Raw genomic sequence first — 21,588 nt, 5'->3', positions numbered from 1 at the left:
ATATAAATATTGCGACTACACCACGTGCGCGCTGAATGGGCCGAAATTAGACGAACTTTGGACTACTCTAACAAACAATGAAACTGTGTAGTATCGGCCTGGACCTCTAAATAGCCGTTAGCCAAATAAACATGCCGTATCTTTAGGATAAACATATATTTTGAATTGACACATACTATTTTCAATAAGTTTTACCGGGGATCCCCAAGAATCGAATGCGTCATTCGAATGGACCCTTACTATCAGAAATGTGTTTTCGGGCAGTAGAATTTATGGCGTTTGGCATGCATAATTGGAGGAGAGCGGAAATCATTTGCTTTAATTAAGAGGGAACTTGGTCCCAGATCCGCAATTTTCCCTGAGCCAGAATAAGATTCGAGCTCATAGTTTTCCGGCAATAATGAGATTATCAAGGCGGCGATGGTGTATATAAGACAAAGAAACACTCCCAACAAATCAGAAACATCGAAGAAACGTGTTAGAAGTATTTCACTTAATTCTTATTCACTTCGTGAGAAGAAGCTGAGTTGGTAGAAGAAGACACAGAAGAAGAAAGCTTGCTACTACCAAACCACGGGAAATCAAAATTTCCTTTGCACCTTCTTTGAAAATATATTCTTATTTATAATGAAGGTACGTAGAGTTATCCTACCTCGTTGTGTCATTTTTCTGTCCATTCTTATTCAAGGTCTTTCAAAACACTCTGTCTCTATGTCCCCACCCCAACTTTCTTCCATTTCTTTTTATAGACATCATCATTATTGTCATTGAAAAGTCCAAATTAGACGAACGTATTCTTTATTTCAATTTTCTTTTTGTATTTAATTACAACATTAAGCTTTCCATAATGCAGGTTATAAATGGATGTAATATCGTTTCAATATATTCGGACCGAAAACGTGGCTCGTGGACCCACTTGACAAAATGATTACGCACAATTCACAAATGAGAAAAGCCTGTGATCAGTCTGTGGAATTAGAAATTTCAAAGTTTAGATTTATTTTCAAAAAATCTTTGTGATCAAAGAGGTAGGGCCTATAATGGTTGATAATGGTCTATTCTCTTTAAATGAGACGAAGGCCTAATATTGAAATCAGTAAAGACAAAGTGAGAAATTAGCGATTATCAATTATTACAGGGAATCCTCCCCCGTATACATTCACTTTTTTTTATCAAAGTTATAATTCATTGGTGTCATATGTTTTTTTTATTCTACCATTGCTTTTCCAATAGATCTGTCTTGTAATCGTCGCGCTCGTACACGCTGTCACATCATCACCTGTGTCAGCATCCTCCTCCTCATCATCGTCATCGCCGTATTGTCTCCCAATGAACCAAGCTGACTACGAATCACGAGAAAGAAACGGCCATCTCTTCTATCCAAACCAAGATGCATTCGCCGTTCAGAGTTTTAACATTAGCGACGTGGATATGGGTAGGGAAGAAACATCAAGCTGTCCGTACGATGGCCTTTCCAGTGCCAAGAGCTGCCCAAACGGCGCCGAACCAAGTGCTTCTGAACCAACCAACGCCAACCAGGATGGAATGTGCCCGTGGACCTACGTCGAGTGCTTCGACCCCGATCGAATCCCGATGTCTATCAGCATGGCGCAGTGTCAATGTTCAGCGTGTTTAGACCCTTACACCCACATGGCTGATCCTAACTTGCGATGCCAACCTATCTTTCATAACATGAAAGTCCTGAGAAAAACCCAGTGTGTGGATGGTCTCTTTCGATATGAGGAGGAGACTGTGAATATCCCGGTAGCGTGTGCATGTATGAGACAACGAGTTGCTTAAACTTGTTCCGAGCTGAGCAAGTAAAAAAAAACCCCGCCAAAACACCAAAGATGACTATCACCTTGCCTCGTTTACCCTTTACAATAAATTATTTGATATCAGAGGTATATTTTGTATTCATATTTGTTATTTAAGAATGTGTTGCTTAACTTATTTGTTTATAAAAAATATGTATTATTGAAGCCATATGATGTATCCATATATTGTCTAACCTACATATATTTCTGATGACTGATATCTAAGATGTGTGCTTTAAATCGTTTGTTATGCTTATCTTTTTGTGCGTTTTAGCACGTTCCTTTCTAGTACACTGTTTCTGTTTATTGAGCATTGTACTCGTAGACCATGTCAAGTTTGGCAAATATTTGTATCCGCTATGTGGAGTGTTTGTTCGATAAAACATGCTCATGTGAACCTTTCTCAATAGTTCTGATCGTAGAATTCGTCGTACGTAAATGTTTATTATTTCAAAACATTGTGTAAAGAAGGGAACTGTTGTTGTCATAAAGAGTTTTCATGCATTACCCCGAGAGCTGCATAGAGTCAAATACACAATCATGAACATTAGTAATCTAAGAATAACACAATTCTGATTTTGTAAGCGAGTTTTTTTCTTGTTTGGGATTATAGGGGGCGTTTTTACAAAATATAGTGGCAATCTAACCCTGAAGTGTTGAATCAAAACAATTTACCCCCGACGTGCTGTATAAAAAAATGCTGTTAATGCTATTTCTAGGAAGACGTATAACATAAAGACACGTATTGTTCAAATGTCTAAATATATATTTTCTATTAAATGAGTATATGCATGTGATAAAAAACATTGTTATACAAATATCTTATGTACAGATGTATTCCATGCTCTAATTGACTGCCTGATGTTAAATAGGATAATGGGTTTTACGGAGAATATACCGGCTATAATAAATTGTCACTTTTTTGTTATTTCATAATAAAATGAAGATAGCTTAATGGTGCTAAACATTCTTGCTATCAATAACTGTTTTGAGTATCCCAGTAGAACAAAAACTGGGCGTTCCTTTTGCGGAATTGATTTAAATACCTCATGTTTACTGCTTTGATATTTATTTGTATGAACTCTTGTTTTGAGAAGAAATAAATTTTGAAGATTATATTCATAATTATATGTGCGTTCATGATTATGTTTATATATATTTTTGCAGATGTAACATGGCTCCAAATGTGATTCGGAAAATAAACGGAAAGTTCACTCTTTAAGAAACAAATTCAGAAAGTTTTGAAAGTATAAAAGTGAACGTTTGAGATTTTCATAAGAAAAACACACACTGACTGTTGATTTCTCGAAGCACTTAACTACTTGTAATGCTTGTTGAAAACTGAAAGGATTGAATACCTTCTTAGATTTTGATGGGGGGGGGGCATATTGGTCAATAGTGCGAAATTCGAATTTCAGTAATTCAAAACGATCATGACAGTGCAAGCAATGGTAAGCATAAAGGTTTGACGAAGTTCCATTGAAGATTAAGAACGTTCTTGGAATTTCAATGTAATTATATGTGATGTCATAAAGGAGCAGGTGCCCCACGTGTTATGTGATATAAAATGCATACATTTAAATCTTTAATGGTTTGTGATGATTTTTTTTCCTTCTTTAAGGAAAATAGTTGTTTTAAAATGTGTATTGATAAACTGAAGGAACGATGAAAAATTTCTGAGAAAATTACACGTCATTGATTTGTTTTAACATAAGATCTGTAGGAAAGCTGCTCTCATATGACTTCACAAATCAAATGATTGAATTTATAATAACATTTTCATTCTCTGATCACTTTTCCTCAAACCTCTGCCAATAATTTATATTATTTTCTGCTATTTTTACAATAAACTTTTTATCAGGGTGGACCCTCCCCTTAAATTAAGGTGTGTGGGTGAATGTGAATGGTCGGGTGTGCGTGTAGGTCGATAGAGGGACCGGGTTTATGAGACATAACCAATTCTACTGACAAATATATCTTTGCATCAAGATCATACAATCAGATAAAACAATAATAATATTATAGAAGAAAATAAGAAAGTATAACGTGTTGTTTATAGGAACACATGTCCACAGCGTGCAGCACAATATTTCAGGTATTAAGCAAAAAGATCAAATTAACAATTGAAATGGTTAATATAAAGAATACTGTTTCAGTTGTTTAATAAAATTGCAATTCGTGATTTCAAGATATGGGAAAAGGAAAAAGAATTTACAAACCTACGTGCCTAGTTACACGCTGGCGAAATGTTCAGGTGTGTCATATATACGTGACACGATGCAGTATAGTAATCTACCACTACCGATCCTTCCGCTACTTATTACTTTTATTATGTTTTTTTTCTCTGCCTCTCCTTTCTTTCGTTTTCATTTCACTCTGGTTCATCTCAATGGCTCGATGAAGAGTGGAAAAATGAGTAAATTATCTATCTATCTATCTTTCTATCTATCTACCTATCTATACATCTATCTTTCTATCTATCTAATTAATCTATTTATTTATTGCACTCTTTGTTTCCAGTAGTGCCTAGGGCAATTCCATTCATTTTACGGGGGTGTACACATACCACCGTAATATATGCCTTGCTCCCAGATATCGTACCTAGACTTGCTCGTATTGGGTAAAGTACTCCATGTGGATAATTATGTGTCCACCCAACATTGCACTGGACAATATGCTTCCCACATTGGGTAAAATACTGCCTGATAATGGTTGGACATAATTATAATTACCCTCGTGGTGTAAAAAAAACAATATTTTTTCACAGTGAAGACAACTCGGCCACTGCACCTCCGCAGCGCATATATACACACTCACGTACAACACACTCTGAAATATCCTTCGAATCGTATGTACACACAGACAATCCCACATACGCACCAACACCATGGTATCCACACCTCAAAACATCTAACATATATACCCTTCCCCACGTACGCACACGCATACCTAATCTTTACACACACTACCGTTGTAGACTTACGCGCGCATTTTTTCCGATTTGTTTTCCTTTACTATTCTTGTTTTAAAATGTACTTTTACTTTTTGATTTCGAGGTTATTAAAATGCACAAAAACATTCTTTTCTCTTTTCTTTTAGTAATATTATATTTTCAATGGGGTGGTAATAAGCCAAAAGTTCATTTTATCGCTTCTTGTAAAATTTAACAAATAATAGGGAAAGAAAACAAAAGTTCCGGTCAGCCGTTTTTTAGATACCAATTTACTGAAAGAAATATACACATAAACGCATCAAGTTCATCAAATCTATGAAATGTATGTTATTTTCAGAACAAAAGTCCAGAGTTAGGTCGACAAGCAGTATAATCACCATAATTTTAGTCATGACAAAGGAAAACCTGATAACTAAAGAATAAATAAATGCTTTTTTATATTGATTGATAATTTACCGTGTAATTTGAATTTTAATACATGCATATTGACAAAATCAAAGAAAATTGTTGATAGGATTATTATAACGGCTGTGAAGCTTAAATTTATATAAATCCCATAGTATAGCATAAACGATGTGCTTTGGACAACTTGCACATGAGACTTGGAAGAATTGTCATACATGTACTCCTGAAACTACATGCCATAATGAAGGTGACGTCGCAAAGAAAAAAAAATGATCATGTTTTAGACATGATTTGGGATTAATATATTTTTATTATTTATAAGAATAACAGCATTTCATGTATTCAAATCAAGTGTAGACGTGCCTAACATTTAAGGAAGACAACAGCAAACTTAAATTTAATTCATTTCATTTATTAATTTGAATTTATTTATACAGGATAAAAACATGATCAGCACAGCTGTTTGACATCATGGTCCTGATACAACAGGTTAAACAATTGAATATATAAAAAGAATCATCAAAGCAAATATAACAAATTCAATTCATTATAACAAAATGAATAGGGACTTCATGAGAGAGTTACAAAAAATAATATAGGTATCTAAATGAATTACATGTAAAACAAAGTATATATTAAATAATTCACAAAAATATATAGAAATAAGACAAGTATTCAGGAGGTGGATAAACAAATGCTAAAAGAATAAGAATGACATTAGTTAAAAAAATAAGCAGCTTTATATACGCATTTAAAAGATTGCATTGATTGAAAATTTTGCGTTGATGTTGGCAAAGAGTTCCAAACTTTTATAGTAACATATTTGGATGACAGTTAAAAAAAGTATTGGGTGTTGACAAGACTACGTTAAAGGAGTTGTAATTTATAGTATTGATACCATGTCTGTCAAAATACATTTCGATTTCTAACTTAGTAAACAAATACTCCACACAGTGGATACAAATATTTGTCAAACTTGACACTGTCTACTAGCATGCTGTTTGCTTCACAGAAACAGTTTATGCAAAACGTTCTAAAACGCACACATATTATAGTATTGATAAAGGAGCATCAAAAGGCATATTAAATACAAACAATAAATATAAGTCCTTTCATATTGACATAGACATATATATGTATATATTGTCAAAATGTGATATCAAAACTCTTAATAATTTTGATGAATACAACAATAAGTTACATACCATACACATATAGGTCTAAATGTCAAACAATGAATACAATAAGCAACAGACTTTGGATTAAGAAAACAAAATCTTAGTCATGTGTTTAATACATCACGTTGATAATCGTATACATGTAAATAATTCAAGTTATAACTACGGAACTTAAGAAATCATCATTTCGCAACAAACACTCCACACAGTGGATACAAACGTTTGCCAAACTGACATGGTTTACGAGTAAGCTGTTTCTAAAACAGAACCTGTTTATCATAACGTGCTTAAACACACACAAAAAAGATAAGTAACGATAGACGTTTTAAGACAAAGGTAATAAATATCAGTGATTAAGTTCGAAATATTAAAAATATATATATATTTTGCACAAATATGTCTTTAAATACAGTTTGAAAGAATAAATATTTATGATAAATTTAATAATAAATTGAAAGGCTAAACATATAAATATTAAATATGAATACAAAATACATTTCTGATATTCAATAAGTTATTATAAATTGTAAACAAGGCAAGGTGATAGTCATCTTTGGTGTTTTGGCGGGTTTTTCTTTTCTTGCTCAGCTCGAGACAAGTTCAAGCCACTCGCTGTCTCATACATGCACACGCTACCGGGATATTCACAGTCTCCTCTTCATATCGAAAAAGACCATCCACACACTGGGTTTTTCTCAGGACTTTCATGTTATGAAAGATAGGTTGGCATCGCAAGTTAGGATCAGCCATGTGGGTGTAAGGGTCTAAACACGCTGAACATTGACACTGCGCCATGCTGATTGACATCGGGATGCGATCGGGGTCGAAGCACTCGACGTAGGTCCACGGGCACATTCCATCCTGGTTGGAGTTGGTTGGTTCAGAAGCACTTGGTTTGGCGCCGTTCGGGCAGCTCTTGGCGCTGGAAAGGCCATCGTACGGACAGCTTGATACTTCTTTTCTTCCCATATCCACGTCGCTAATGTTAAAACTCTGAACGGCGAATGCGTCTTGGTTTGGATAGAAGAGTTGGCCGTTTCTTTCTCGTGATTCGTAATCAGCTTGGTTCATTGGAAGACAATACGGCGATGATGACGATGCTGGCACAGGTGACGATGTGACAGCGTGAACGAGAGCGACGATTACAAGACAGATCTGGGGAAGAAACAAAATAAGAAAGAGAGAAAAAAATAATAACTGTATGTTCAAGAAATAGGAGTATACATGTAATTAAAATCATGTATTTCTGTTATAATCCCTCAATGATTCATAATATACTCGTACTTTTATAAGAAATTATCATCATAAACCATAGCTGTACTTTTTCTTGTACACAGGCTTTAATATGGTATTTTTGCGTGCAATTGAACCCGCTCCCATTTTTTAAGTTTGCAACCACATGTTCCAATCTACAGTAGACATGTTTACGTAAAGGGTGCCAAACCTGAATTACATGACCTACAATAAACAGGGTTAATACTATATTAGAGAATTATTTGTTTGAAGTTACGAAAACGTAGTTTGCTAAACAAAGCAAGTTAAATAATAATTAAGATAGGTAAACATGTTTTTACAATGAAAATAAAGGGATCATGAGAAATGTAATGATGATTTTGGAATATAAAACATGAAAGGGATGTAAGAAAATGGGGACTAGAGACAGGGGGTGAGCGGAGGGGGGTGGAGAAAGAGAGAAAGAGAGAGAGAGAGGAAGGAAGAGGGAGAGAGGTGGAGAGATGGGAGGGTGTGAAGTAAAAAATAAGATGTTGTGGGCGAACAGAGGTAGAATGATAGTTTAAAAGTTTATACATGTACGTACCTTCATCATCAAAAACGTGTATATACAACTGGGGTGTGAAGATTCTTGATTTCGCCCGCGATGGTATTTATCAGTTTTTTTTTCTTTCGTTCAAAGAGTGCCTTTGACCAACTTAGCCTCTTTTCGTTAAGTGAATCAGAATTACACGAACTACAGGAACCTCTTTCTTCAACTAGATGCTTCAGATTTGCTCAGGTATTTCTTACTAGACAACTTATCCCAAGCTCTTATATATATACACCCTCGCTGCATTGATTATGTCATATTTTGCCGGGAAGCTATGAGATCAAGGCCTATTCTTGCCGAGGGAAAATAGCGGATCTGGGACCCAGTTCCTTCTAAATAAAAACAAATAATTTCCGCTCTCCTTCAATACACCATAACTTCTACTGAGCAACACCCCATTTCTGATGGACAAGAGTCAATTCGAATGACTCATCTGACATACCGGAGATCCCCGGTAAAAAATAGGTGACCATGAAGTGTGTCTATTATAAGACTAGGATCTATTAAAAGTGTATATTGGACCTTAAGATGCGCAAGGTTTGTTTGGTTAACGGCTATATCGAGTTCCAGGCCGGTACTGAGGAGTTTCATTGTTTGCCAAAATAGTCCAAAGTTCGTGAAGTCCTAGCGGTACGTTCACAGAAATACTTCATTTAAATTCAAATGGGTAAAATACCACATGTACCGCCCCAAAGAAAATTCTTGCACAATTCAATATGTTCATCATGATCGTTGTATTTTAACCTTTACCAATTGCGATCATTATATGTTAAAAAATCCACCCGTTTGGCACTAAATATCGATGAATTTAACTATCCTTTAAATAGATGATTTATTAAAACTTAAGCCTGTTTGTAGAATGTTCTGGTTGAACCTGTTTTAGGTAGATTGTATACCCCGCCGGAAGTAATATCCGTTTATCACTTGCCGGAATGAAATTAATATATCCTGATTCCCAGTCTCTTTTCCCTGAATTCTTTCCCCAACACCCATTTCTTCACACAACGTTTTGACGTCAAATAAAAGTGCAAGTATGTTTCGATTAATATTAAAATTGTGTATTCAATGCACAATACATTCAATAAGAGATGAGATAAGAATTATTAAGAGGGGCCCTTTCTAAGTTAAAGTCCGTGTACTTTTAGGTCTCGAATTTTCTGAGAAAAAAAAATATGTAGTAAAAATTGCGTCATGCAGGATTTTTTTGGGGAAGTTGGTTAGAAATAGTATGTCCCGTAACAAATTAGCTATGATTGGAATAATTAGATATCCTTTCTTAAGTATTCAAACTTTGCTGCCTGGCATACTTTTTTGATTCTGTTGTTTAAAACTTATGAAGATGTTATCAGAGTTTAATGAAATATTAGCAAAATATTGTTAATAAACATTAACAGTAATTTAGATTTTATAGTTAACTCGTGGTGAGAGATAATGTCAATAATAATGAAATATCATGGTGTGTGTAGATAATTATGTGAAATATGATAATAACAAATATCCAAGACTTAAAAAGTATAAAAAATGATTTGACGAAAATTATGATTTTCACAATTGAGATTTGTTTCCCCATTACAATATCCCAAATCATCACTTTATTTCATGACGATATCAGCAAAACATCGTCATTTTACGATCTCCAGAAGTAGAGTTTGTCTAAGACGAGGGCCCAATGGAATGAAGTGTACTTATATGAAATTCAGACTCCACTCAAAAGTTATAGAACAATTGAGGTTCTGTACAATGCTACGGATGCTAGCATTTATTTTTTACTGCATCTCTTCCCTTTTCAAAGAAAATTCCAAATCATTTTTAATTGCAGTCGATGATAACGTGATTAACGTCGTAAGGATTAGGAAGAAGATGTTCCATTTTTTTTTTTAGAGAGAGAGAATATGGATTATCGATTTTTTCGGTTCCATACCATTATTCTAATATTTATGTTTTCAATATGTGGAAATTTTCATATTTTTTCGCAAGCGGATCGTGTAGGGTGTGTATGGCTTATAATGGGTTGAAATCACTGATTGGTTTTAATAGATCACAGGGGCGGATCCAGCTTTCACCGAATGGGGTGGGGGGGTTGTACCCATATTTTCCCCGATTTGCCGCTCAAAGTGATTATTGTTTATTTCTTCGAAGGGGTAGTCCTAACAGTCACTTGTGCGCTTTATTCTCAAAAAAACATATATAAATAATAAACTCATATATAAGATCTAATTGAATGGTACGAGCAAGAAGCACGAACGATTCTGATCGTGAACAAGATGTAAATGTAACTAAATAATAACTGCGCGCACAAAAAGCGAGCAGTAATTTTTAATATACGTTCTGCATTGCCTGATGGGAAAACAGACATATAAGGACTGTTTGCAGTTGCCCATGAAAACTACACATATTTCAACAATCAAATAATGAGAGCGCGAAACGCGAGCTGAATTTTTTTAACATTTGACCTAAATTTGACATTCTAAGTACTCTTTGTAATCATAAAAAGGATAGGTATATAACTAAACATTTCATGCGAGCGCGAATCGTGAGGGGAAAAAATGAGATTTAGACCCCAAAATGGGACACATTATTCATGTTTCGTGAATCACGAAAAGAATATAATTGGGTATCTTCCTCCATGTATTCATTCAAATTCAAATATTCATTCAAATTCAAATAGGTTAAAAAAAATATGTACAATGCAAACAAATTAAAAATGCATACAATAATACAGAGTAAATCATTTCATAAATAAACAAAACATTGCTTTGATTAAATATCATAATTGAATGAAAGAGAACTTGAGAAGAAAAGCACAGAGGCCTTGTGAGAATAAGTTCTCAAAAGAAAATATAATACATATTACACAGGCGTATCTAGATCATTATGATAATGTAGGATGAAATCAAAAACATGTAAAAAAAAATAGGGAGAGCAAAATAATTAATACTTGGACAAAAGGGATTTTTTAAGACATCTTTTAAATAAATTTAGATTTGTGTATGATCGTATGTTACGAGGAATGGAATTCCAAACAGTGGGAAAACTAAAACGAAATGATTTTTTTGTGAATGTTGAGGAAACTTTAAATAAATGAAAATCATTGTTTATTCGAGTGTTGTAATTGTGAACATTGATATTTATCTGAAACATCTGTAAAACATTCGATGGTAAAACATTTTGAAAATAAAAGAATCCAAGAACGGCAGTATAATGAATGTATAAATCATAAACATTCAATATGTTTAATTTTTTAAATAATGGTGCAGAATGTGCAAGATAATGACTTCCTGTGCAAATCCGGACTGCTTTTTTTGTAGTTTAAATAGTGTGTTTAGCTTTGATTGATTGCAATTGCCCCAAAGTGGTATACAATATATTAAATAAGGTAATATTAAGGAATTATACAAAGTAAGCAGAGCAGATAGGGGTAAATAATGTCTGAGTTTAAATAAAATACCGACGCACTTTGATATTTTGTTGTTTATATAGTCTAAATGTACCTTCCATTGCAAATTTTTATCAACATAAATACCAAGAAAATTAACATCATCTGACTTTTTTAAAGGTTTTGAGTCAATGGATATGACAATATTTTCTACTTCATTACTCACATTGCTATATTTATTGTGGAATGGAACAAAATATGTTTTATTGAAGTTGATTATCAATCGATTAGTCTCATACCATGTGATAACTTTGCGAAATTCAGATTCAATATTTTCTTGTAAATTTTCTGTGTTTGGTTGTGAATAAAACAGAGTTGTATTATCAGCGTAAAGTATATATTCAAATAGGATTTGGTGATATCATTAATGTACAATAAAAATAACAGGGGGCCGAGAATGGACCCTTGTGGCACGCCATATTTAATCAAAGTATTATCTGAAGAACAATTTGCAAAATATGTATAATGGTAGCGATTATCTAAGTAGCTAGTAAACCATTTCAAAACTGTTCCCCGTAAACCATAGTGATTCAATTTATATAACAAGATATTGTGATCCACAATGTCAAATGCTTTTGACAAATCCAGAAATATCCCAAACCCAAACTTATTATTATTAATAGATGAAATAATTTTATCTTGAATGTCTATAATTGCATGGGAAGTAGAATGATTTTTTTCTGAATCCATATTGGCTGTTAGTGATAATATTGGGGCTACAAAGAAAAGAGTACACTCGATTGTAAATACATTTCTCAATCAACTTAGAAAAACAGGGTAGAATAGAGATTGGACGATAATTGTTGAAATTATGACAATCTCCCTTTTTATAAATGGGCACTATTTTTGCAATTTTCAATTTGAGTGGAACATCACCAGTTTCAATAGACATGTTAAAAATATGTACTAAAGGCTTCACAATGGAGTATATAATTTGCTTCATAATATTAACATTTAAATAATTAAAGTCATATGAATAACTGTTTTTAATGATTTACAAATTTCAGCAATTTCAGATTCTGTAATAGGCTTAAAAAATATTGACTTTGGACAGCTATCAGCAAGATAATTATCAATAGTGATGTTACATTCACTATTAACAGGAGACGTTGATTCCAGTGCTATTGAACAACAGTTAGCAAAATAGGAATTAAACTCTTTGGCAATATTATGTGGATCATTGATTTCTTTCTCATCACAAATAAAATAGTCTGGAGTATTTTTTCTGATTTTTTTAGTATATTGTTGATAATTGACCATGTTCCTTTAACATTGTTTTTACTTTGACTTAACTTATTAGAATAATACATTTTCTTGGCATTGCGCAATAAATTATTAACTTTGTTTCGATGCCTTTTGTATTTAACTTCACTGGAAGATGTTTTATTTTTTAGAAATTGTTTGTATAACTTGTGTTTGCGCTTGATATATCTCATAAGTTTTGGGGTTATCCATGGTTTCCGAATCTTTATATTACGAACTTTATTTGTCTTAATAGGTAAACACTTATCTAACATAGCAATGAACATGGATAGAAATAGATTATAAGCTTCATTCACATCATTAGATATATAAACAGGGGACCAGTTTAAGTTATAAAGCTCATGATTTAACTTATTGATTCCTTCGACTGACAACTTACGAGATATATTTTGAATCTTTTTCTTATTCTTAGATAATTGTATATTTGTTATGAGAAAAATAAGTAAATGGTCAGTAATATCAACACTTAAAGAACCAGAATCAAGTTTAAAATCTATGATATTTGTAAAAATAGTGCCCACGTTATCAATAAGTGTTGCACTGTTTGAAGTTATACGAGTAGGAGAATTGATAACAGGGAATAAACCAAAAGATGAATTGATGTTCAAGAAAGTACAGGCATCATGTTCCAAAGGATATTTACATAAATCAATATTAAGGTCTCCTAAAATATAGAGTTTCTTACGCGAACATGAAATCTCACAAAGTAATCTGTTGTAAAAGTTTAAAAACACATCATCATTACAGCTTGGTTTTTTATACATGACACCAACTCTAAAGTTAATATTATTTTCACTCAAATCATTTGAATAATATCATTACAAATTTTGAACTTGATGTTATCACATATAAATAAACCAACCCCACCTCCACGTCCGATATGCCTATCTAAGTGAATAAAAGTATATCCCTCTATTTTAAAGGGAATAAGTGGAGTTTTAGAAATCCAAGTTTCTGAAATGGCAATAACAGAAAAAGAGTGTGTTAATAATGATAAAAAGTCTGTAATTTCGTCAAAATTCTTTTACTGCATGGGCTGTCATATACCCTGAAAAGAGTAATCGTGTCATGTTGGAAGTTTGTTATCCCGATTTTATTTCGGGAAATTGTTGATTGTGCTATATTTCTATATATCTAACGTTTTTGTTCATTTTTTTTGTTACCGTCGATTTTAAATAAAACAAAACTTTTCGCGGACGTTTGTATTGAGATGGAAGGCCCGAGAATCTACGACTTCGAGCCCAAATACTCGGACGACGAAGAAATCGCTCGACGAGCAGACCTAGAGGCACGTCGCACAGTGGGCAAGAATGAACCCAAAGTGCGCCAAAACCCTTTATTCACATATTTGTACGATTAAATTTGGTAGAAAGCGGTAATTTCACCCGTAGAATTCAATAAAAGTATTTTCAAATATTGATGACGTCGTTAAAATACTGTTTTCTGATTGGCTGTTAACATTTGAGAAGAAATTACATGTTTCTAATTCTACAATAAGTTTCAAATTTTCAGAAACTAGTTTTAGAGAAATTTCAGCAATAAGGAAGCATATTAGCAAACAGCAAACACATAAACAGGCAAAAAACAAAAAAGTCTGTGCTCGGGGTACAAACAATTCAATTTGTGACTTGAGTATCGCTTAAAGAGGGCGCTCTACCATGAATCCGGAATTGTAAAATTCAAAGTGAAATTGTAAAAAAAAATGCAAAGGAGTATTTTCATTCCCTGGGTACAATGATTAACCACACCTACATGAATTAAAATGGATTGATACCAGAAGTGGACAGTGAAATCTTTAAAATAATTATTCCAATGATAAATAATAGAGGCCGGGTCCTCTGCAGGTTAATCGGTACAAGGCCCTACAAGGCCTTCCTATTTCACCAAGAACGGCGTATACAAAGTTATTCCGAAACAGAGTCTGTCTCTGCTATCTCACCAACCATTATGTCTTTGGTGAGAGGATCTTTTAGCATACTTTGAACATCAGGGGGAAGAGGCTGTGCTTGTTGTACTCTTAAAAATTTGCTACTAATCACAATGTCACTAGTTAGTCTGTGGAATACATATAAAGTCAATAAGAGTCATAAACCAAACAATCCTTGAAATGATAATATGCACTTCCTTCTTGATTGATTTTAACAATAATCTATAGCAAATTTAGAATGAGCCAAGAGATAAACGAATTCATACGTGTATGTGAAGTTACAAACCCTTCATTTTTTTTTTTTTTTTTGGGGGGGGGATAAATACTAATAATGATAATGCAACTTATACATAGATCCCACGTATCTGTCCACATTTTCATATTTTGGCAGAAAACTGAGTGAGACCAATCACATCCCTAGTCATGTGTGTTATAGCGATATACAGTAGCCCCTACTTGGTTTATGAACAACAAAACAAATTAATAATCTTACCCGGGAATCTTACCTTAAGAATTAATCTTCTCAGAATGACAGCATATCAGATATGCAACACGGGATGGAACAGTTTGACATCAAAATGAAGTTGTTTTATATGTATTATTATATAGTTAGTGGAAGTGGAAATGAAAGCTTGTCTTTACGTATGTTTAACGAAAATATTTTAGGAAGATACCAGTCAAAAGAACCAGACACCCCCCCCCCCCCCTGTCTCGCTCTCTCTCTCTCTCCCACCACGCGACGGTGAGTTTCACAGAGATACGGTCTTATACCATGTATACGGTGCCGTCGGCACGCGCATAATTGGACACTAACTTGGAACGATTTTTGTAATAAATATGGCGAACATGTGGTTGGAAAATGAGTTATATCTTCAGAAAATGCACGTATATGCAGCTAAATTTGGTATCGTTGTAAAGCATGAACTATAACAAAGACCGCCATGGTATATACAGCGCAGCAATCGGCAGCAATTTGTAAAAGAAATGCTCATGAAAAAAATTGTTAAACCCCCCATTGTCAAATGGTTTCGTCCAGAATTATCATTGAAGGGATGATTGTTTTATCTTGAAAATTTTTGATTACTTAAAATTATCATTTATCAAAAAGTACCGTGAATTAAAAATAAATTAAGCAATCCGTTTTGCTAAAACGGTGAAATATCTAAAACGTGTCATTTTCACATGCGGTAGCCGTAAAGGGTGTAATATTGAATAAAATGGGCAACTAATAATCAATTTCATGGAGAAATGCTGTATGGAGACATCCTACAGGTTCTTATCTTTGCTTAGAACATGAAAAAAAAAACAAAATTTGTTTCATGACCAAAAACCAGTTTTGGCGCACTTTTGCTCTCTCCTGGCCCACTGTGCGTCGGCGCAAGGTCAAGAGCAGCAGCCACCCATTTTTAATTTTTTTAAAAAGATTTCTGGCCTCTTCTGCGGATCGCGAATTCGGTAAAAGCTAGCTGCATTTTGTCCCCTTTTCTGACCGATTTCGGCAGCCATACGCTTGGCAGTTTACCATCCTTACCGCGCATCCTGATCAGCATTGGCCCATGTGTTTTACGCTAGCAATCACATGCGGGCGCCGGTGTAGGACACCGAGTTGTTCGTCGCTGACGTCAAACCCACCAAGGAGATATGGGGAGTATGAGCAAAATGGCGACCTCCAGAGGTATTTCGAATATCAAAATATCGATAACTTTTACCTGGCATATCATGGGAAATAGGAAACCGTTCTGTCTCATTTTAATTTTATTTTGATTTGTAAAATGTAATTGGCTAATGACCAGAAAAAAATCTATCCTTTTCACTTTCCTTTAAATATTGTTTTACGGCATACTTGTGCGCATAAGGTAATCCTCCTATGCAGAGCTAATCGGCCATTGATGGAGTGCAGGAGACCCATGTGCAGGAGAATGTATTGATGTGCGCGCATTTGCCTTTGCGTAATCGTGAGCCAACAGAATGCGGTGCCACGGATGTAGGCCTGTGGGGATCGGGCCGGGCGTTACGAGGCCGTAAATTGAACATGGAACAGAAACAAATATAATACCTTCTTCAAGTTAAAAGGACATCTTTTTTTGGTTGCCAAAAATAGGGGGGGGGGGGCGGGCCGGCTTTGCCTCCCTTGGATCTGCGCCTGGATCGTAAGAATGGTCTCTGAATGCAACTGCGACTCGACCGTCGATCCGTTCTAAGTATCATATCGTGCGAGTTATCGCATTGAATAGCGCGCCGACGCGCCACAATCGCACGACGATCGCATTATTGGTCGCCCGGCCGGGTTCTCGTTACATCTAGTCAAATTTTGAGCTACGTAGACCCCGAAATAGTTGCAAGCATCAGGAAAAGTTTGTCCATTGCCAGCTATTGAGACGTCAAGTCATTTGTCGTTTATAATTGTCATAATCTCAGTTTCGATGTTCTCACTATTTTTTAATGTCAGCTTTAACAAGGGGCAATGGATTTGAGTTGGGTCTCAAAGCAACATGGATACTTCGCAGATAGGAATGTTATTATTCATCTTACTTCCACTGTGCAGAAGCCAAATGGAAAATTCTACAAGTGGGAATGACAATTCGAACTGCGACGGTCGATGTTCCTTAGGTAGGAGTTGTATCCATAGCCTAATTTCTCCTACATTATTATTTTTTTTATTTCTCTATCTCTCTGAAGCTGCACGTCAGACTATTCAGGGATTTGTTCGGGGAAAGTAACGGGGAAGTCATTTTCATGTGGAAAGATATCCTGGCGTGCATTTATATGTGTAGGTGTTCTCTATGTTCAGACTCACGCATTTACCATGTTTACCTAGTTTTCTTATATTAATCAATGATTTTATAGCACATAAACTACTATTGCATGAGTTGGTGGGAATGATTGTCAAAATTATTCATACTTCGGGGCAATTCGATAAATTGGTAATGCCCCTTAAAATGCACACTCATCTCCGCTTTTTTAAAAGTTAAATATGTTAAATGTATGCGACACAGATTCTTTTTACATTGCCACTTTTATGTTTCTGTGTTAAAAACAGATTCTTACCATCTTATATACTTCCCAAATTTTCCCTTAATAATACTTTTCATGATTATAACACTCGTACTGACATACATTTTGATTTTACCGAAGAGAAGAACCAATGTTTCACAAAATTCGATCTATTTTATCGGTCCCATTGTCTGGAATATCCCAATACATCCAAAAAATATCTTCTTTGAATAGTTTTAAGAACACACACAATTCAAGTTCTATCTTTTGAGTTTGCGTGTTTTTAATTGATTTACTACGTTTTCAAACACATCTTCTTTGCTTACGTGTATTCACCCCCATCCATCTGCTGTTGTTTGTTTTTTTCTGTGATAATCTATTTACTTTAACGTATGTGCAAGCGGATCGATCGATTTTTAAGACTCATAGCTCGTTCTGTCGCCCCCAATTCCCATAAAACCGCTTGTTATGTAGGTGTATTTATTGTCTTCTTACCTTTAGATGTTTTGTAATAATTCTTTTGTTTATGTAATCATGTTTTCATGGTAAATGAAATAAATGAAATTTAGCATGAAGTTAGATACTTCTAGGCCTTGTATTTTTGTTAAGCATTCGTCACAAAAAAGAGAAGTGTTATACGTGACCCACTGTGGTATTTTGTTTTTGTTTAGTCGGGGACTACGTCGGGTGCTACAACATCGGCTGTCTGGACCAAGATTACAACGTTACTTTCAAAGACAAGCGTATGAACTCTCCAAATACTTGCAGTAGAGCCTGCGAGGAAAGAGGGTTTGCCTTTGCCGCCATTCTCTCCATGGTAGAGTGCTCCTGCTCATGTCCTCATGGGGAACAAGGATGTCTTGGCAAGTCCCTGGAAGACAGCCGATGTGGTGTCCCCTGTATTCGAAACCGGGACAGCTTCTGTGGAGGGTACAGAACCATGTCTCTTTACAAAGGTAACACACAGACCAAATATAGAATAAGAAGAAAACCCTGTAATAATAATATTATAAAACTTGTAACATACACTGTTACAAACCTTTATTCGAAAAAAGTCCAGCAGCAGAGTCTCGAGAACACCTGTAATTAATACCAGATTGCGTAATCTTACATTTTATCGTGTAAAATTATGTGAATCTCACACATTTCCTGAAATAAAACACCTCTTTATCTTTTTTTAGCAGACCTGCTCTGTTAAATTGCAGGAAAGGTCCTGTTAAAAAAAACAGAATGACTATGTTATTGCTTTCTGCAAATCTTTTTTTTTTTCAGTAAAATCTGGTTTTTCAACAGTTCTTATCATCAACTCAGAATCAAACATCTATAACAGATGTTTGATTTAAAACATAATGATCGTAATGACGGGTTTCGTTGCATTGTATCAGTAGCACCATTAGTAGTAACCATCATCATTCATATTGATGTTCTCGAATCTGAATTTGAATCACCATAATTCACGTTATTATCCGTTAAATTCAGCCTCGGGCCCGACAGCAAGTACTAAATTACCTCTTGACTACATGTCCTCACATGGAATCCCGCACCTTTTTTCATTAGCAGATTAGGATAACAACCGGCACTTTCGATATTGAGATGTTGAGTAAAGAAGGATGTCGCGTGACACAAAGGTTAGCGATCGATCGTACATGTACGCTTGATTTTCAAGATTGATTGTACACTTATGTCAATGGAATCAATCGTAAAAATATGTTCTACGATCATTGCTAAGTTTTGTGTTACGGGACCCAGGTAGCTGCAATGATACATCAATGATCGAATTCGGAAATATGCTATTACTCTGGCACCATTGGCGCGTTGGTTATTCTTGATATGGACCTACTAGTGGGTCCATGTTCTTGGGGATATTTTCAAATGTATGGAACCATTGTGTACTTTTATTGCTTTTCAGTAGATTTAGCCAAAATTTAGGCCTCTTAAACAATTAATGGACAAATTTGATCATCATTAAATTATCTACTACTGTGATTCACTTTGTGGCTCACCTCGAATATCAAACTTCAAACGACGTATCTGTTCATGCGCGAAATACAAGTATGACCTGGTCTATTGATAGTGCTTCTAATCTCAAATGGGATTTTTTTTGTTATTTGTTCTTACTTGCAGTGAACGCTTCGGTATCATTAAACAATATTTGCAGTAGCAAAATCCCATTCGACTACAGTAACGAAAGGATGTCTACAATCAAGATTAGCAAGATACCGTCAAGTGGTAAGTTGCCAATGAACTAGTGAAACATCAATTTTAACGAAAGCCAATCACTTCATACTTGTTGATTAAAAATAAGACAAGCGATCAGTTGCAAATTGACAATTAATTGTAAGACTTAGGATTGACATTGCAACACCATATCAGTCGCTCAGCTCTTGATATATTATTTAATGGACCTCTTGTTCTCCTTTTCCAGTGGTTATATTCTATCTGCTTCTGTACAGAGTATAATGAGATTAACTTTTGACTTATAAATACAACGCTTTATTCATTTTAACTGTTATTGGTATTATTTCCTTTTCATTTTGGTTAGCTTCATTTACATGTATTTATTTATTTATTCATTCATTTATTTATCTATTTATTTATTTATTTATTTATTCATATTTATTATGTGTTTATTCATTTAATTTACAATTTGTCGGTTTATTGTTCTTTTTTTGGGGGGGGGGGGTAGGTAAATTGTCAGATAAAACGAGGACTAATTCGCATACTTTACGGTCCTCTCCTTCTTTATTTTATTATTTTGTTGTTTGTTTATTTCCTACATGTATATAGATTCTCCTACAGATTTACGTGTTCCCATCATCATCCCAGTCTGCACTGCACTTGTCTTACTATCCGTTGCTGTTGGTATACTGGTATATTGTCGACGAAAGCATGACGCGCAAAGGCCTCTTTCAGTGATAAACACCAGCAGAGCAGACAGACAAGCAACTGTCAATGATCGTTACCGAATAGGTGTCCATGGTAAGACAATTCAAGAAGAAGTTCCCCTAAAAGGAGAATCCAAGCCTCCAAAGATAATGCCGGAACTGCCGAACATTCCGAAAGAAGCTGTGCAGCCAACGCCAATATCGGGTGATGTAGAACAGGAAAGAATCTACCATGAGCCGGACTTTGTAGAAAGTTCTGTACCTTCGGTTGGCATCGCCCTGGGCCACGAGTACCTTGACTCAGGTCAACGGGTACCTGCAAGAGGTACTCCCTCTGTTGATGAGATCCACGAGTATACTTACCCCAAACTCGAGCGAAGTCAATTCAAAGGCCCTGCGAGGGTAAACAGGGTTGCTGAGGATGGATACCTTTTGGCAGAACCCGACATACAACCCGTGCCAAATCCAACGCCAAAGGTCTACTACTCTTCTCGTTTTCCGAAATGTGATAACAAAGACGAACCTTCAAAAGCATGTGCCAATGAAAATGACCCTGCACCGATCGGTGGAGCAAAATTGGAAGATTCACTCGTCGTGGAGAACATGCAAGTATACTATTCAAGGAACGTACATCATTCAGCAGGTTCAGGAAATCAAACATTGGAATTATACTCCAAAACCGATAGTGACGAAGTTATAGAATGATGGGGTCGCGAAGAACTAATTGATAATACGTCATGCTTAGAACAGAATAAACGCTATTAACCAGAGTGTACGTACCTGTGAGTGAGGACCTTAGTACAGAAGCATTTACACAGTTGATATAAATGTAATATATATATATATATATATATATATATATATATATATATATATATATATATATATATATATATACATGTATA

The 21,588-nt window shown here is 34.9% G+C and overlaps 4 protein-coding genes across 4 annotated transcripts; 3 read left to right on the top strand and 1 right to left on the bottom strand.

Annotated features, from left to right (window-relative positions):
• The first annotated feature begins 627 nt into the window (after positions 1 to 627).
• Positions 628 to 1,800, top strand: LOC121430566 (interleukin-17D-like). Its single transcript, XM_041627886.1, has 2 exons — positions 628 to 633; positions 1,234 to 1,800. The coding sequence occupies exons 1-2, from the start codon at positions 628 to 630 to the stop codon at positions 1,798 to 1,800; spliced, it is 573 nt and encodes a 190-aa protein (XP_041483820.1).
• A 3,974-nt stretch (positions 1,801 to 5,774) lies between these two features.
• LOC121431123 (interleukin-17D-like) lies at positions 5,775 to 8,470 on the bottom strand. The gene is made up of 2 exons (XM_041628626.1): positions 8,173 to 8,470; positions 5,775 to 7,508 (listed from the first exon to the last, which is right to left on the bottom strand). The coding sequence occupies exons 1-2, from the start codon at positions 8,179 to 8,181 to the stop codon at positions 6,954 to 6,956; spliced, it is 564 nt and encodes a 187-aa protein (XP_041484560.1). The 5' UTR covers positions 8,182 to 8,470; the 3' UTR covers positions 5,775 to 6,953.
• Positions 8,471 to 17,247: 8,777 nt separating this feature from the next.
• Positions 17,248 to 19,141, top strand: LOC121430565 (xylosyltransferase oxt-like). The gene is made up of 3 exons (XM_041627885.1): positions 17,248 to 17,414; positions 18,470 to 18,754; positions 19,071 to 19,141. The coding sequence occupies exons 1-3, from the start codon at positions 17,297 to 17,299 to the stop codon at positions 19,139 to 19,141; spliced, it is 474 nt and encodes a 157-aa protein (XP_041483819.1). The 5' UTR covers positions 17,248 to 17,296.
• Positions 19,142 to 19,984: 843 nt separating this feature from the next.
• LOC121430461 lies at positions 19,985 to 21,498 on the top strand. The gene is made up of 2 exons (XM_041627729.1): positions 19,985 to 20,027; positions 20,586 to 21,498. Exons 1-2 carry the CDS (start codon positions 19,991 to 19,993, stop codon positions 21,386 to 21,388), a joined length of 840 nt encoding a protein of 279 aa, XP_041483663.1. The 5' UTR covers positions 19,985 to 19,990; the 3' UTR covers positions 21,389 to 21,498.
• Positions 21,499 to 21,588: the final 90 nt, after the last annotated feature.

Source organism: Lytechinus variegatus, chromosome 17 (genome assembly GCF_018143015.1).
Source record: "Lytechinus variegatus isolate NC3 chromosome 17, Lvar_3.0, whole genome shotgun sequence".
Lineage (NCBI taxonomy): Eukaryota > Metazoa > Echinodermata > Echinoidea > Temnopleuroida > Toxopneustidae > Lytechinus > Lytechinus variegatus.
This window is presented reverse-complemented; position numbering and strand designations above follow the sequence as displayed.

Excerpts from the sequence above, each read along its gene's own strand:
- LOC121430565 (XM_041627885.1), top strand. The coding sequence starts at position 17,297 with ATGGATACTTCGCAGATAGGAATGTTATTATTCATCTTACTTCCACTG. Across the intron at positions 17,415-18,469 it reads CGACGGTCGATGTTCCTTAG|TCGGGGACTACGTCGGGTGC; the intron begins GTAGGAGTTGTA and ends GTTTTTGTTTAG. Across the intron at positions 18,755-19,070 it reads AACCATGTCTCTTTACAAAG|TAAAATCTGGTTTTTCAACA; the intron begins GTAACACACAGA and ends TTTTTTTTTCAG.
- LOC121430461 (XM_041627729.1), top strand. The coding sequence starts at position 19,991 with ATGTCTACAATCAAGATTAGCAAGATACCGTCAAGTG. Across the intron at positions 20,028-20,585 it reads TAGCAAGATACCGTCAAGTG|ATTCTCCTACAGATTTACGT; the intron begins GTAAGTTGCCAA and ends ACATGTATATAG.